Here is a 15914-nt window from a genome sequence, read left to right on the forward strand (position 1 = left end):
GTTTGTCTCAAGTGTCACTAAGTGTAAAGTAAAATGGGGATAATAATATTCAGCTCATAGGGTCATGGAAATAAACTTACGCATGGGAATCACTGGACAGTGTTTGGCAAACAGTGAGCACTTGAGAACTTCCTTACTGTAAAAAAAAAGAAAAAAAAAACCTGCTAGAATTTACTTGGTGATGCATTTAAATCATTCTTTGGATTCAACAATTTATTGACCACCTACTATGCACCATGTTCTCTTAACCTCTTTGCAAATGTCATTGCTCTTTCTAGAAGGCTTTCTTTCCCCCACTCCTTCTTGCTTAAAGGACTTCTTGCTTGACTAACTCCTGTTTTCATTTTGCTGCTTAAGTGTCAAAACAACCCAGGACCCCTTCCTGCTCTGGCATCACGGTCAGGATCTTCTGCGGCATTAGCCCCACACCGGGCACAGTACCGTGTGGTGACTTTACTGCATTTGACTTTGGACTCTGAGGACAGGGCGTGTTTTTCTTTAATCCCGATCTGTTGCTTGGCAAAGAGAAGGCACAGATACATATTTGCTGGTTACCAAGCAAAATGAGGTGGGGACAGTTGAGCAGGAGGACAGACAGTAAGACAGCTTGATAAAATAGTTTCATGCTACTCAGTGACAGCCATTTAGCGGATCTTCCTCCAACTTTTGTCCGTCCCTTACAGCCTATTGCCTGCCCACACATCGGTGCCCCCACACCCCCCTCCACAACTCAGATTGTTATTCTCTGTCTGAAACTCTAACAGTATCCCATAATGTTCAGAGACACTCTTGTCCGCCCTCTTTCCAATTCCTCTTCTGCTTCCTTGTTCTCCCTCAGCGAGCCAAACAGCCAAACACATTTTCACCTCCTGACTGCATTTGCCGTTCCCTCTGCTGGAACGTTTTCCCTCCTGTGGACCTCTCTTGTTCCTTTATTTCATTAAGGGTTCCGCTCAGGTGTCATCCTCATCAGGGAGGACTTCCCCAACCACCCTATCTACATAGCACCCACTTTTAAGGCCCCTCGTCACGTAAGTTTGGGTATTTTCTACCCCTCCCCCCACCAGAATAGAAGCTTGGCGAAAGCCGCCTTTGTTTTGTTCGTTGTTGTGCCCCTAGCAACTTGGACGATGCCCAGCGTTAGAAAGAGTAAAAAAGGGAATAACATTGTGTAGAAGCAAAACTGTTTGCATATACACAACATATGGTTTACTTATGTAGAAAGCCCAAAAGAATATACACACATATTACACGAATGAGAGTTCAGCAAAGATGCTGGATATGAAAATCAACTAGCTAGAAAATGCATACCACAAAATAGCATCAAAAAGTATAAAGTCCCTAGGAAATATTAACAATAGACATTTATGGAGAAAATTATAAAACTTTATTGAAAGACACTTAAAAAGGTTAAATAAATGAAGAGCTACATCATGTTCAAGGGAAGACTCAACATTGTAATTAGTCTATGAATTCAATATAAGTCCAATAAAAATTCCAGCATTTTTGTTTTGTTTTAGAACTGGTCAATCTAGGGGCGCCTGGGTGGCTCAGTCGGCTAAGCGTCCGACGTCGGCTCAGGTCATGATCTCGCGATTCGTGAGTTCGAGCCACACATCAGGCTCCGTGCTGACGGCTCAGAGCCTGGAGCCTGCTTGGGATTCTGTGTCTCCCTCTCTCTCTGCCCCTCCCCTATGCACACTCTGTCTCTCTCTGTATCTCAAAAATGAATAGACATTAAAAAAATTTTAAAAATAAAAGGACTGATCAATCTAATTCTAAAAGTTGTAGCAAATCTAATTCTAAAAGCCGTTAGCAAACGGCTGAAGATGGCCACGATGCTCCCCAAGAAGACAAGTTTGGTGGAGACTTTATTTTGGAGGTGGAGGTGAGATTTGTCCTGAGATACCAAGACCTCTTTCTAAAAGCTGTAGTGCTCAGGACTATATTGCACTGCCGTGGGGTTGGGCAAACTGACCAGTGAGTCAGAAGAGAATCCACACCCGCCCTGCCCCGCACCCACCCACCCCCAAGAGACTCCATTTTCGAAAGAGCTGGTGTTCCGGATCCATGGGAAGGAATGAACTCTTCAGAAAATGGTGCAGCGACGACCACAGCTCATCCACCTGGACAAAATATTATATTGAACCTCTATCTCGTACTTTGCACGCCGATCAGTGCAGAGAAGACTGCGGACAAGTGTGAAACGTAAAACCATGTTTAAGGTGCAGTAAAGAAGATCTCTAGGGCTGTGGGTAGGAAATGATCCCCCTCCCACCAGGCTAATATGTATTCAGCTTTTATAAGGTACTTTTCAGGACCAGCCACTTCCAGGAGGACACGGGTGACAATCAATCCACACAACACCCGACAACATTCAAACTCCCCCCCCCCGCCCCCCCGCCCAAGTCAACAGTCTTCTGTTGCTCTTCCGAAAAGGTGACGTTCTCGGGAGGCGTGGATATTTCGCATGAGGTACGTGAGATCTTTTCACGGGTCAACTCTGACGTGGGGGAGAGGAGCTAAAAAGTCCAGGATGGCCACTGGGATCGCCCGCCAACTACACACAGGGATCCTGGCTCTTTGGGGCAACGCCATCTTGCTGTTACGGCCAGAAGGCCTGAGTGCGATCACCCGACAGGAGGCTGGGGGTGCCAAGGCCGCGTCATGACTATTCCAGGAAGGCCAGTGTATGCTGCTCGCCTCAGGAGAGAAGCCATGAGGTTTTGCTTCTCCATGCCGGGAGGCTTTTGAGCCCGGGGGGGCTGACAGGAGACCCCTCCCGGGAACCGAGAATAATCTTCAACAGTGAGGACACGAGGTGCCATCTCCCCCCATTTCAATCGGGCCCCGGAGACATTCTGTCAGCGGGATTTGCGCTTTCCACAGGGGACAACAACAATGCGTCTTGTATGCCAACAGCGGAAGTTGGAAATCAGAGCCCAAGTTCTACACTTTTATAAAAGTTGACTGAAGACAGACAGTATCTCGAACAGCAGAGTCACTAGAAGTTGAGTTATGAAAAAAGTACATTTCATTTGGCGTCCCCGCTGCCTTCTGCTTTCTGTGACGGGGCCGTGGAAGCGTCCGGGTTCTTCCCGGCCTTGTCCCCTGCCTTGTCCCCAACCCTGTCGCCCTCTGCTTTCCCCTTTCTCCCCTTGGGCCGCTTCTCGGCCTTCCTGGCAGCGGCCTTTGGAGGCCTGGCTTCCGGTTTTGGGGGAGCGGGCTTGGCAGACAGCCGCGCAGATCTCCTCTGCGGCTCACCCTTCACCTTGGCTTTGTCACCTTTAGCATCGCCTTTTGCCTTTCTCTTGGGCATGGTGGCGGGTGGCTTCGCCAGGCCAGGGAGGGCGGCGGCTTCTGCCTTCCTCACACTGCTTCCGGGAAGATTTCTGTAACAAACACAAAGCGTGTAAGCCATTACGGGATGGACGGACAGATGGAACTACATTAACATTCAAGGTTGACTGTATTAGAATGAAGAACTTGTACAAATCGAAGATAGTATAAAAAAGTAAAAGCATAGGTTACAAGCTGGGCAAAGATATTCCCAACACACAGAACTGACAAGGGATCCGAATCCAGAATATACAAAGAATTCCTGGGGCGCCTGGGTTCAGTCAGTTGAACCTCCAACTTGGGCTCAGGTCATGATCTTAGAGTTCACGAGTTCGAGCCCCGTGTGGGTCTCTGTGCCGACAGCTCAGAGCCTGGAGCCTGCTTGGGATTCTGTGTCCCCCCCCTCTCTCTGCCCCTCCCCAAGTTGTGCTCTGTCTCTCAAAAATAAACATTAAGAAATTAAAAAAAAAAAAAAGAATGGCTACAGATCCACGAGAGAAGGGCAAAATGAAAAATTTAAAACAATGAGCAAAAGTGTTAACAAGAACTTCTTAGAAGCAGCACGAATGGTGAATAAGCACGTACGAATATGCCCAACCTCACTAGTAACACAGAGAAAGACACGCTGACATTTCACGGCCATCAAATTGGTGGAAACTAAATGGCCTGACAAAATCAAGCGCCCAGCAGATGTGGAACAATTAAAGCATCATGCACTGCTGGGCTGTGCTGTTTATTTGTGTGTAAATTAGTGTATTAAATTTGAAAATATCCTGAAAAGCAATTTCACTTCTGGGTGTTTACCTAGAGGAATTCTTGGAGATGAACACAGGAAATCCCTATGAGAATGTTTACGAACCTCTACACCACCCACTGGCCTTTCGGTAGCAGAAGAGATCAATCCATTATTAGCATCACTGCAAAGGAACGCGAGTCAGCAGCAGAAACGAAGAGATTAGGATGAATCTCAAGCACGTAATGTTGAGCAAAAACCACGGATTGCCAAATATGTACAGTATAGATCCACTGACAAGCATACAGCCAAATGGCATGTCTACACCGCAAGCATGTAGTAAAACCAAAACAGAAAACAACAACAACAACAAAATAAGGGATAAAGGTAAAAATCGGGACAAGAGCCACATCGAAGGGAGTCGAGAAAGAGCCGGTGGCTGGAGACGGGGTGGGGGTCCAGAGGAAGGGGTGAGGTAGCACTCTCTTCCTTGGACTGGGGGTGGGACAGGAGCACACAGAACAGAAGGTGATTTATTTGGGGTCGGGTAATTAGGACCCGGGGCTGTGGCTGCCATTCCCAAGTGGCATGGGAACTCTTTTAAAGCTTTAGGCCAAGTCCAGCGGCTCAGACCTCTGCCCACCCCCCACCCTTGAACCATTTCCTGGGGAATTCTGTAACCTCTGCCCTGCCCCACTCCACAGCGTTTTGAGGGAAAAAAAAAAAAATTACCTTGTCCCTAAACTGCTCCAAAGTTCTGTTGTGTTGTTTTTGCTGGACCTCACTATCTAGATACTTCGTGGGCAAACCTGATCCTTGAGCAAACCCGGTTTTGATTTTATGTTCCTTGGCTAACAAAAGGACCCACCTGTAAATCGTGCTAAAGTATCAAATTAGCCATTCTTCTCCCCACTTTTTCACCATGACTAGAGCCGCTGAAAATTTTGTTTCTCCCTTCCTCCTTGTGCAATAGAGGGAGAAATATATTAGCATGAAGAAGAAAGAGCCAAAGTGTCTGAATCAGTCAGTATTGCCCTTGGGACCTGGTAAGGGACTTTGGGAACAGGGAGGGATATGAACAGGAGGGACAGTTGTATTCTCATGCTGAACAGCAATGCAGTGAAAAGCTAATGTGAAATTAGCAGGACCCTTCTCTCCCCTTGCAGCGCCCTTCGCCCGCCTCTAAATATTCTAAATTCCTGAGGGTCACGAAGCCCCTGCTGCCACAGAAGCGCAGCATGGGTCTGCTGGTCCGGGGGACTCGCCCGCCCTCACCCGAGGACACGCGTCCCCAGACATTCCGTGAACTTAGGCCTAATTTATCCTCTTTTTATTTCCTCTCCCAAGCGCACCACTAAAGACATGCTTGAACAATTCTTAGAGAACAAAAGGTGTGTGTGTGTGTGTGTGTGTGTGTGTGTGTGTGTGTGTGTGTGTTTTAACCCAAATTCTGGCACAACACAGAAAATGATTTTTAAAGAAAATAATTGAGGAGGCTAGAGATCCCACAGGCTAACGCTGCGTGTGGTGACGGTGTGCCTGGAGAGGGACAGGCAGGGAGACAGCTGCTCTTAAGATGAAGGGACCAACGTTGAGAGATCTTTTATGGCATGAAAATCATTTGGTCTGGTGCTAGGGTGACTGGGTTTATCCCTGTTGTCCTGGTATAATTATTTAAAAAAATTTTTTTTCTTAATGTTTATTCATCTCTGAGACAGAGAGAGACAGAGCATGAACAGGGGAGGCGCAGAGAGAGGGAGACAGAATCCGAAGCAGGCTCCAGGCTCTGAGCTGTCAGCGCAGAGCCCAATGCGGGGCTCGAACTCATGACCTGAGCCGAAGTCGGACGCTTAACCGACCGAGCCACCCAGGCGCCCCGCGTACAGGGGGCTTTTGAGGGCAGTGAAACCATTCTGTATGTTACCGTAATGGTGGATACGCGACATTAGGCATTTAGCAAAACTCCACTGTATACAAAGAGGGAGGCCGAATGTAGACTGTGGACTTCAGGTAATTATGTGGAAATCCTGGCTCATCGATTGTAACACATGTACCACGCCAGTGCAAGTTGTTAATAAGAAGAGAAACTTTAATAATAGGAGAAACTGTACTTTCTGCTCAATTTGTCTGAAAGACTAAAACTGTTCTTAAAAAAAAAAAGAAGTCTACTGATTCAAAAAAACAAAACAACCCCCCCCCATATTTTAAGAATTAAAACAAGAAGAAATAATTTGTCAGACAATAAAATATAGAATTCACAGGCGACAAACATTCCATCGTGTATGTCAGAGGGAAGAACTATTAAGGGCTGGCAGATAAATCTACCTAATGTTGTAACTGCGGGAATCCAGAAATAGGACTTTCCATGGCTATCTCCAGGGCAAGAAATGATCAAGACAGGGCAACAATGTTTCAAGCTTTAGGAATTTAACAGTCCCCCTTTGTGAATACAGCTTTGTCCTTGGAAGTGCTATTGTAACAGAGAACAGAACAGGAACACAGTGAGACTCTGAATCACTCTCTCCCAGGTTGCACACCTCACGGGAGAACGAATTCTTCATTTAACCAGACTGCCTGTTCCGCAACGTCCAGGCTCTCTCTCCCTCAGCAGCCCCCGGGGGAGAGGCAACATCCTTTCCTTAAAATGCTTCTGTTAGCTACGAAGATGTGCATTTTTCCATTAGCAAAAGACCTAGGAAGTTTAAATTAACTGGCAGAAATAGCTTAAAACACCTAATGGTCAAATGAAGAGTAAATCCTAGCTTTCATGGGCAGGACAAACCTGCTAACGCCGACTTTGAAGCAGCTGTGCTATGATCCTCTGGGAGACGCACTGCTGGGGATTCTCCAAACTGTGTCAACAGGGTATGTGATACATCCATCTCAGTCTCCAGAAGTGAGCTGAATTTGCACCCCCCCCCAAATTCATAGGTAGAAGTCCTGACCCCCAGGACCTCACACTGTGACTGCAGTTGGAGGCAGGGCCTTTAAAAAGGCAGTTAAGGGGCGCCTGGGTGGCGCAGTCGGTTAAGCGTCCGACTTCAGCCAGGTCACGATCTCGCGGTCCGTGAGTTCGAGCCCCGCGTCAGGCTCTGGGCTGATGGCTCGGAGCCTGGAGCCTGTTTCTGATTCTGTGTCTCCGTCTCTCTCTGCCCCTCCCCCGTTCATGCTCTGTCTCTCTCTGTCCCAAAAATAAATAAAAACGTTGAAAAAAAAATTAAAAAAAAAAAAAAAAAAAAAAAGGCAGTTAAGGTAAAATGAGAACATACGGGTGGGCCCCGACCCGACAGCATTCCTGTCCTTATAAGAGGGGATCGGGACACAGACAACACAGAGGGGTGACCATCCAAGCTAAGGGGAGAGGATTGGGAAGAAACCAAAGCTGTTAACATCCTGATGCCGGACTTCCAGCCTTTAGAACTGGGAGAAAATACATTTCTGTCGTTTCCGACACGCGGCCTGTGGCATTTTGTCACACAGCTCCGGCACATTAACGCAGGAGGGGCGAGTGCTAAGACCCTACTGACCTAGAGCACATCCCGGGTGAGATTCCCTGTGAGGTTTGGCACAGCTCTCAAAATCCTTCCCCCATATGGTTTTTTCTCTTTCCTCGCAAGCCTGTCGCCAGTATCCACGGAGCAAATCCCGCCCCATCCGATACATGCCCCACCCCATTCCCAGCAGACTCGCACAGGGCGCATTTTAGCAGCATTTACTGATCTGGATTTCTGGGAGCCAGTTCTAACTTGGGTTGTGGTCTCAATCCCACCCCCAAAGTCGCAAGGCCACCTTCTCTCTGCCTCTTACTCAGGCCAAGATCGTGCTTTGGGGTTGGACGGGAGACCTGGAAGAAGGCTGCTAACGCCAAGTTTGGGGAAGGGAGAATAAAGGACATGACCCAAGAAAAGCTGGTGTGCAAGGGGAGCCGCGGGACAAGAGCCCACCTGGCGTCAGCCGCCATCTAGGGCCTATCTGTTCTCCACCTGCCAGACGACGTGATCAGTCAGGGCCTGCAGCCCGAGCTTCCATCTGGGGTTAAGTGAGGGGCACTGGGGGAGGGAAAGGTGAGAAAGGGCAGAGTGTCTAAAAGGGTAGGGCAGCTGCATCTTGCCCGGGTTCTCCTGGTCTGAAGAGAAGCAGAGAGCCACGGGTTTCTAAACGAAACTGCCACCCATTTGCAACTGGTTGGCTCGGGGCACACTCGCTTCGGTGTTCCCGCCCACTGGCATCCGAGGACAAATCTGCAACATCTCCCAGGCCCCTGAGACCCCCGCCTGCTTTCTGGGCACATTAACTCCCTCCTATTTCTGAGTGGCAGGGAAGAGACTGTAAATGAAAAGGTCTTGGATAAATTTCTATCGGCCACCTGCCAAACCTTATTATCTTGCTAACAAGGGAATTAACAAGATGATAAAATCATGTCCTTTTTTTGGCAGAGACAGGATGAAAATGGAGGAGGGAGAGAGAGAAGGAAAGCTCCTTAGGTAAAGGCTGCCCTTTCTTATGCCCATAAACACATCACATTGGCATCAGTCATTTCAGGGAACCCAGAGCCCCGCGGACTGGGAGACTAGGCTCGGCCGACCCTTAAAAGCAAAAAGCAGTGGTGGTCGTGGTAGTAATAATCATCTACGAAGGAAATCCTGAGGCTGTCGGGTGGGATACCAAGACTTCTGTGCCAGAAAAGCCTTTGATGGATCCAATTACCACGCAAGCAGACCAGGGGTCCGAGGTCAGAGGCCAAACACCGGGGCTCAAGACCCGATTCCGAGCAGGTGCGGCCCGTGACCCCAAGCTTCGAGGCGACGCGCAGAACCCACCGCGGGTCCGTTTCTTAACTTTCTTCGGGCGGGGAGGGCAGAAGGCCAAAGCGCAGGCAGAGCCGGGCCTCCGGGGTCCCCGGGGCGGCGGGGAGGGGGGCTTCCCGCAGGTGAGGCCCCCGGGAGTGGGGGAGACGGACGCCGAGGGGGGTGGGCCAGGCCAACCCACCCGCCACGGCCCGGCCGGCGCAGTCCCTTCGGCCCCCCGGCCGCCCCCCCCCCCCCCCAGGTGTCCGCCCCAGCGTCCGGGCGACGCGCCGCCGGAATTCCGCCCCTTCCCAGAGACTCACGCCCGGGCCGGCGGACACACCGTGATTCCGGAGGCGCGGCGGCCGGAGGGTCCCCGGTACACGACCGCCTCGGCGGCGCACCCGAGTCCCGCGGCCGTCCGGCAGGCGCGGGGCTCCCAGCCGCGGCCCGGGCGCCGGTGCCCTCGGCTGGGGCGGGGCCGGCGCGGGCCGCGGGGCCGGGGGCGGACGCGCCGAGCGGGCCCCGCCGGGAACAGGAAGGCGGCGGGCGGCGAGGAACCGCTTCCGGGGCTGCGGGCGGCCGCGCGGCCGCGTGCGAGCGGGGGAGAGCCGCGTCTCCGCTCGCGAGACGTCAGGCCGCCGCCCGGGTCCGCGGGACCCCGGCCCAGCTCGGGCGGGGCCGCCTCCGCACCACCGCCCGGCGACAAGACGACAGAAGGCGGGAACGTATGAAAGAAGACCTGCGAGTTTTAGGAAATAAAGGAAACAAAATTTTAAGGAATTAGCTAAAAAACGGAGAGAAGAAAAGGAAGCCTTGTTTCCGCCCGGTTTCGAACCGGGGACCTTTCGCGTGTGAGGCGAACGTGATAACCACTACACTACGGAAACACGATGGGGGCAAGCTCCCTGCGAGAGCAGTTCTCCCTGCAGAACACGCCGCCCGGCCTGCCGTGTGCGCATGCGTCCGTGCACCCGTCTTGTTCGCACCACACGAGCCCGTGAAGAGCGCGGGCCAAACCCTCGCAGTGTACAGACTTGAAACCAAATCCATAACAGTTTATTCTGGAAATGCCCAGATTGGGAGAAAACAAGAGAGAGGCTTCACTGCTCACGAGTGACCCTTCTCGGTTACTTCTCAATCGGAATAGGCACGCCCCGGGACCGTGCACAGGCCTCGGGCTGCTCCGCGCCACCGCGTGGCCGAGACGCGGAACTTGCTGTGCAGGGGCGTGAGGACCCCCCAGCTGCGGTAAATGCGGCGCTCTTTGGCCCCGGAGAACCTGCAAGGCAGATGTCGCCGTGCCCGAGTTTTCAGGCTCCGCGGCGTGCCGCGGTGCTCTGCCAGGGAGAGGCAAAATAGCACGACCCGCCTCGAGCCAGCCAGGAGTCGAACCTGGAATCTTCTGATCCGTAGTCAGACGCGTTATCCATTGCGCCACTGGCCCGCACGGAGGTGTTTGCCGCCGCGGATGCTTTCGTGAGGACGCAGGCGCCGGCGGGTCCAGGCGAGGCGCGCTCGCGCCCGGGCCGCGCTCCCCGCTGCCCCGCTGGGCTCCCGGCCGGTCACCTGCAGCCGGCTGCTCGCTCCGTGGCGTCCGTGCTCCCCTCCGCGGCGTCTTCTCCGCCCGCGACACCTCGCCATCCACGCGTTCGCCCCGCAACCAGTGTTACCGTCGGAGGCGCTGGAAGTGGAGCCCTGAAGAAAAGCGATGTGGTCCCTTGTCCATCGACAAGATGACAGGGAAGCACTACGTAAGGAGAATAATCATGATGAGCATTTGGAGGAAAACAAAAAGACCGGGAAGACCAGGAAGGCCCGGCGGAGACGGTGATTAACGAGACAGAAACGCGGGTATCAGGGAAAAGAGCCTGGAGGGGCGAGAGCGCGCACAGACCCCCCGCTTGCGAGGACCGTGGATGTGATCTGTTGGGACTTGGAGGTCGTGGTGGGGTGGCGTGATCTGGCGTGCTCTCTTGTCTCTCCTTCGGTCGTTAAAAAATGTGTTTCAGTACTTACCAAGCAAGGCTCTGCGCTAAGCACCTGCTTGCCTGCGCGCCTACCGCTGGGCCTGCGACTCCCAATTTGACACCTTTGAAAGGGGCATCGTCATCCGCACGCGTGACTGCGCGTGTTCGCTTTCTCAGGAAGCGAGTAAGCATCTCCCAGGTGTGCGTTTCAGTCTCCAGAATTCTTGAGAAGTAATCGTCGTCTCCATGCCTGGGTGAGCATCGCAGACAAGTTGACGGCTGTTAACCGAGTGAAACTGCCTGACATTGAGAACATATCCACTGAGTGTAGAAAATAGTCGTTTTCAGTTCATAAGGTTGCAACGGCCCTTAAGAATAATACAGGTGTTCCTGCTCTTTCTGCATAACCTTATAGTAGACCTAGTTAGGAATCTCCCCCTGGACGATGGAACAGGAGACCTCTGGCCAGGTTTTCTACTTGTATGCCTAGGGCACTTTGGTGGTTATGGACTGCCTCACAGAATAATCATTTCGGCTAGAAAGAAAAAAAGATAAATACGTACGATTTCAAAGGGAAATCAATTACACTGAAATATGTTACCAAAATATTAAAAACGTATGCTGTGTCAATATTTTTCCTCCTCTATTAATGCACTAACTGACAATGTACAGCAGGTCTAATCAATACCGTAATTTCAAAGCACTAATGAGCATCCATGATATTTAAAGAAATTTGTAACAACTGTAATTTGATGTGAAATACTTGTGATCTCCAAAAATGACAAAATAAAAAGGGCTGAGATACAACAGTAATTTGTTGCCAACACTCAACATGGAATAAAACACAAAGTTTCAGTATCAAGTTCGTCAAGATAAATATTTATTTTCCCATCCGAGTTCACAGACTGTCGCCTCCCTATAAGAAGCGAAAGGAGATTTCTGTTCTCAAGAGCAGTTTGGAAACACGAACACTCAGGCTTGAATGTTGAGAAATGAAGCAAACTGGGGTATTTCTCGGTTCTATTCTACCCTCATCACATACCCAGGATGGGCAGGCAGGCCAGACCTCAAGGCGTCCCTGGAGCCACGGGTCGCGTCTTGCACCTCTAAAATGGGCTTCAACTCAGCTAGCTGGAGGCCCCGTCCACATGTTCTCTCCTCGGTATCTGCAGAGACCTCCCTTCGTTGGGCAGGTTTTGAAAGCTTCAGCGGCCTCCAAGTTCTCTGCGATGCTCACAACCTGACATGAGCCAAGGCATGCTTTCACTTTGTTTTTGGAGAGCTTTCTAGGGGTCACCTTTTCTGAGAGTTCCAGTTTCTAGCGTTCAGTCTTTTCTTCAGTGGTTGTATCAGTCAGAGAAACAGAGTCCAGAAAAAAAAAAAACAGAACTAGTAAGAGAATATGAATGAATGAATGAATGAATGAACGAATGAATGACTATTTCAAAGCCTGGCAAGTCTGAAATCTGCGGAGCAGGCCTGTAGTTTAGAAAATCTCAGGCAGGAGCTGATGCTACAGTCTTAAGACAGATTTTCTTCTTCCTCCGGGAAGCCTCCATTTTGCTTTTAAATAAAGCCTTTCACCTGGTTGGAAATAATAATTGGTTCGGCTGGCTGGCTCACCCGTATTACTGAGGATCTTACAGTCAACTCATTGTAGCCACGTTAACCCACGAAGATATTTACAACATATCTTTACAGCAACATCCAGATTAGTGTTCAGTTGAATAACTGGGTACTGTACAGCCTAGCCAAGTTCACACATCAAGATAACCATCGCAGTGCACTGTTCTTCTGGTTTCTCTCTCAAGCATGTGGACAATGGCACTCTCTGCCCCTCCTGTGTTTCTTTACATTATTGTCAGCAGTCTGTGACACAGAGATCCGCACCTTCTCCAGTTTCAGATGCGAGGAACAGAGCCAAGTGTGAGAGGCCCTTCCACGGGCTTTGCCGGCCACACTGGGGATTGCGTAGAGGAGAGAATTCGCACCCAGAGTTCTGGAAGCGATCGTTCTAAGTCTCAGTTTTCCCCCAAGATTCGTCTGCGGCTTGTTAAACAGCTGCTTTGACTTAGCGGCATTTCACTGCAGATTTTGACCGCTGGTGACCAACCAAAGGAAAACCCCGACCAAATACTCACCGCTCTGCTGTCTTTCTGATAACCTGCCACAGTTTGGTCAAACCATAGTAGGTGTGGCTGTGCTCTTTATGATTATGTTGGCTCTCAGCACACTAATAATATAATAGCTAATCTTATCATATTAAAGAAATAGGTGCTTATTTCATGGAGGCTCAAACTGATTTCATGTTTCATAGACTTTCAGGGTTTTTACTGCAGTGGGAAATCTAGCAGAGTCATGGGCTTTTATACCCCAGCCCTCAACTGTGTGGAGGTGGTGGTTAAGTGCCAAGGGCTGCCTTTTAGAGTGTGACAGCGAAATCCTTCAAATGTGGATACAATTTAGAAATACCGAAAGGCTGATTTCAGCATTATCCCCAGGAGAACAGATTTCGGGCAACACAGCCAATCGTAATTAGAGGTTTCATCTGGGAAGTTACATTCTCGGGTTATGGCAATAATTTGTAAACTCTTGCGAGTTTCACTAACGCCCTTTGTTCAAATCTTATTCCCAAGGACAGATTTATTTTACAGAGAATAGAATAAATTGGGGAAGAGTGACAAACACACAAGTCCCCATGACAATATAGAAGTTCTTGTGAATGCTCTCAATTTGACATCTTAATCAAAACAAATCCTTTGGACCAGTTTTAGGACAAGAAAGCTTCTCTCCCTCTGTAGCTGCGGAGGAGAGGGGGCTGCTTCTCTCTGGCTAAAACTAGATGTTAATTATGAAGTCTCGTATTTCTAAAGTTGCGGCTGTGGGATTCCATTAGTTAGCATTATAAGCAGAAGCAGGCAGGTGGAACCCAATTTTAGGGAAAGCCATGGAGTAAGGAATGACTGGAGTTTTCATTAAAGACCGTGACACTCAGAACACAGAGCTCGCTTCCCGAGGTGCTGGCGGAGTTGTGGTGGAAAAGCCGGGCGTCCCCTCCCTGGGGCCCCGGGTCACACTCCCCGCGGAGGCGTGAGAACCGCCCTCCCCGCAGTTTCTGGGACAAGACGCCTTCCGGCGCCTGCGAGAAGGGGCCTCAGTTTTCCTGCAGCCGCGCAGTTTCTTGGGTCTTCTGGGGGCGAAGCGGGGACTGATTCATCTTTTGGGCCTAGAGAAGCCTCTAGGCTGCTCCTGACCGTCAGTGGTGGGAAAATGCAGACATACACACAAGGAAAGCAAACATCATTCCTTTTCTATGTCGATTTGGAAGCAAGCAGGCGTGCCGGCTCCGTGGCTTAGCTGGTTAAAGCGCCTGTCTAGTAAACAGGAGATCCTGGGTTCGAATCCCAGCGGGGCCTTTTGTGGTTTTCCCGCTCCCAGCAAAGAGAATGCGCGATCAAAGTATAATAACATCAAGGGTAAATTCCCCTACGGAATTTCGTCGAAGTGTTTTATGTGGGTCTCAGGGTGGCCACTCTGCATAGAGAGAAAAGAGTTTGCGTTTCTTTCAGGAGAAAGAATTTCGATCTTCCTTTGTGTCAACACATTTTACACGTAATTTTTTTTTTTTTTTTTTTTTTTTTTTTTTTTTTTTGCAGCCAATACTAGAGGAAACTAAGGAAAGCAGAAGGCAAAATCACCAAGTTTAAACTACAAGCAACATCATAATATCTGGTCACCCGATCCTCTTTCCTGGGGGAATTCCAGACCAATGCACTCTTACAATCAGCAGGCAATATTTGCAGAAAGCGCAGCCTCCGGAATGATTGCTACATGTGCAGCATCTCAATTCACAGCAGCCACTAAAATCCAACCACATCACGCAAGCCGCAAATAACTGATTTAACAGGTGGTGTTGTGCTCAGACTTTTTCGGAAAGGAGCATCAAACTCAAACTATTTGTCACCGGTGATTTCAGAAAAGAAGGCGTCAGGAAGAAGCAACTGTCTGTACGTCACAGAGCGGATGGGTAGCCCACTAGGACAGGCGGACTTGAAAATGGCAGCCCCAGGCTGACTCCAAGCCGTCCAGGAAGAGCCAAGGCGCAGACTCCCAGGCTGAGTCATGGGGTAGACGTCAGCACTAGAACACTACTTCACCCTGCTACTGAATTTCACTTGACCTTCACCCCCTGCTCCATCAGGGTCCACGAACACCTTTACCGGGATGCTTCCAGCCCAGAGGCCCTTAACAGAGTGCATGATCTGTACCACTGAGGTAATGGTGCTGGCTCTTGGAGCTCTAGAATATTCCAGGTGAGGACTCTAACCATCTCTCCCCAAAAGCTTGAAAGCCTTTCTACCTCTCCATATATGGACCATGAAAGTGATTTACGTGTGCAAGTGGAAATGATTTACAAACCAATGTTTGTTTAGCCTCCCGGTGCCTACTTGTCCAGAGCCAGTTCTATGCAAGCGCCATGCCAGTCGCACATGGGTCATGAATGGTGCTGTAAAAAGCCTGGGGGGAGGGTGCAGGCAGACAGTTCAATGGCAGTTGCAGGGTAGTGGCGGGTGATAACACTGGGGGTGGGGGCCCTGGGGGCCGCAGTTCACTATTTAGCCCGGACTGGTGGAGGAAAGAGGTGGGGGAAGACTTCACGAAGAAGTGACACCCATACTGAGCACGGAGGAGATGTAGAGAGGGGGCTGGAGAGAAGGCGTGGAAAAGATGCTCCTGGCAAAGGGGACCGTGGGTGGCTACAGGTGAAGATCCGAGGAAGCAATGGCGGGTGGGAGGAGAGGGGTGGACTGCGTGGCTGTGTGTGCAGATCCTGAAACTCTCAAAGACCACAGACGGACTTGACCTGACCGTAAGTCATCAAATGCTTCATGGGATAAATTTGTTTGTTTGCTTGCTTGCTTCATGTTTTGTTTTGTTTTTAAAGACCACGTGCTACTGGGGCACCTTGGTGGCTCAGCGGGTTAAGAATCTGCCTCTTGGTTTCTACTCAGGTCATGGTCTCATGGTCATGGGTTCAGGCCCCCGGCGGGCTCTGCTCCGACAGTGCGGAGCCTGCTTGCGCTT

At 50.3% G+C, this 15914-nt stretch overlaps 1 protein-coding gene, 1 long non-coding RNA gene and 3 other non-coding genes across 7 annotated transcripts; 2 read left to right on the forward strand and 3 right to left on the reverse strand.

Moving 5' to 3' along the window:
• Window positions 1-1364: 1364 nt before the first annotated feature.
• HMGN4 (high mobility group nucleosomal binding domain 4) lies at window positions 1365-9419 on the reverse strand. Of its 3 annotated transcripts, none has more exons than XM_086706036.1 (2): window positions 9183-9419; window positions 1365-3392 (listed from the first exon to the last, which is right to left on the reverse strand). In XM_086706036.1, the coding sequence occupies exon 2, from the start codon at window positions 3317-3319 to the stop codon at window positions 3035-3037; it is 285 nt and encodes a 94-aa protein (XP_086562162.1). In that variant the 5' UTR covers window positions 3320-3392; window positions 9183-9419; the 3' UTR covers window positions 1365-3034. The 3 variants fall into 3 exon arrangements, with proteins under 3 accessions (XP_086562162.1, XP_086562163.1, XP_086562161.1); XM_086706037.1 differs by having other exon boundaries at window positions 9203-9415; XM_086706035.1 differs by lacking the exon at window positions 9183-9419 and adding an exon at window positions 6398-6641.
• Window positions 9420-9676: 257 nt separating this feature from the next.
• Window positions 9677-9749, reverse strand: TRNAV-CAC (transfer RNA valine (anticodon CAC)). The gene has a single exon. It is a non-coding gene; the product is annotated as a tRNA-Val (tRNA).
• A 68-nt stretch (window positions 9750-9817) lies between these two features.
• On the forward strand, window positions 9818-15747 carry LOC147580654 (uncharacterized). Its single transcript, XR_015250950.1, has 2 exons — window positions 9818-11083; window positions 14486-15747. It is a non-coding gene; the product is annotated as an uncharacterized LOC147580654 (long non-coding RNA).
• Window positions 10234-10306, reverse strand: TRNAR-ACG (transfer RNA arginine (anticodon ACG)). Its single transcript has one exon. It is a non-coding gene; the product is annotated as a tRNA-Arg (tRNA).
• TRNAT-AGU (transfer RNA threonine (anticodon AGU)) lies at window positions 14172-14245 on the forward strand. The gene has a single exon. It is a non-coding gene; the product is annotated as a tRNA-Thr (tRNA).
• Window positions 15748-15914: the final 167 nt, after the last annotated feature.

The sequence above is a fragment of the Puma concolor genome, chromosome B2, assembly GCF_028749965.1.
Source record: "Puma concolor isolate L17-30 chromosome B2, mPumCon1.1.hap2, whole genome shotgun sequence".
NCBI lineage: Eukaryota > Metazoa > Chordata > Mammalia > Carnivora > Felidae > Puma > Puma concolor.

Excerpts from the sequence above, each read along its gene's own strand:
- HMGN4 (XM_086706036.1), bottom strand. The coding sequence starts at position 3,319 with ATGCCCAAGAGAAAGGCAAAAGGCGATGCTAAAGGTGACAAAGCCAAG.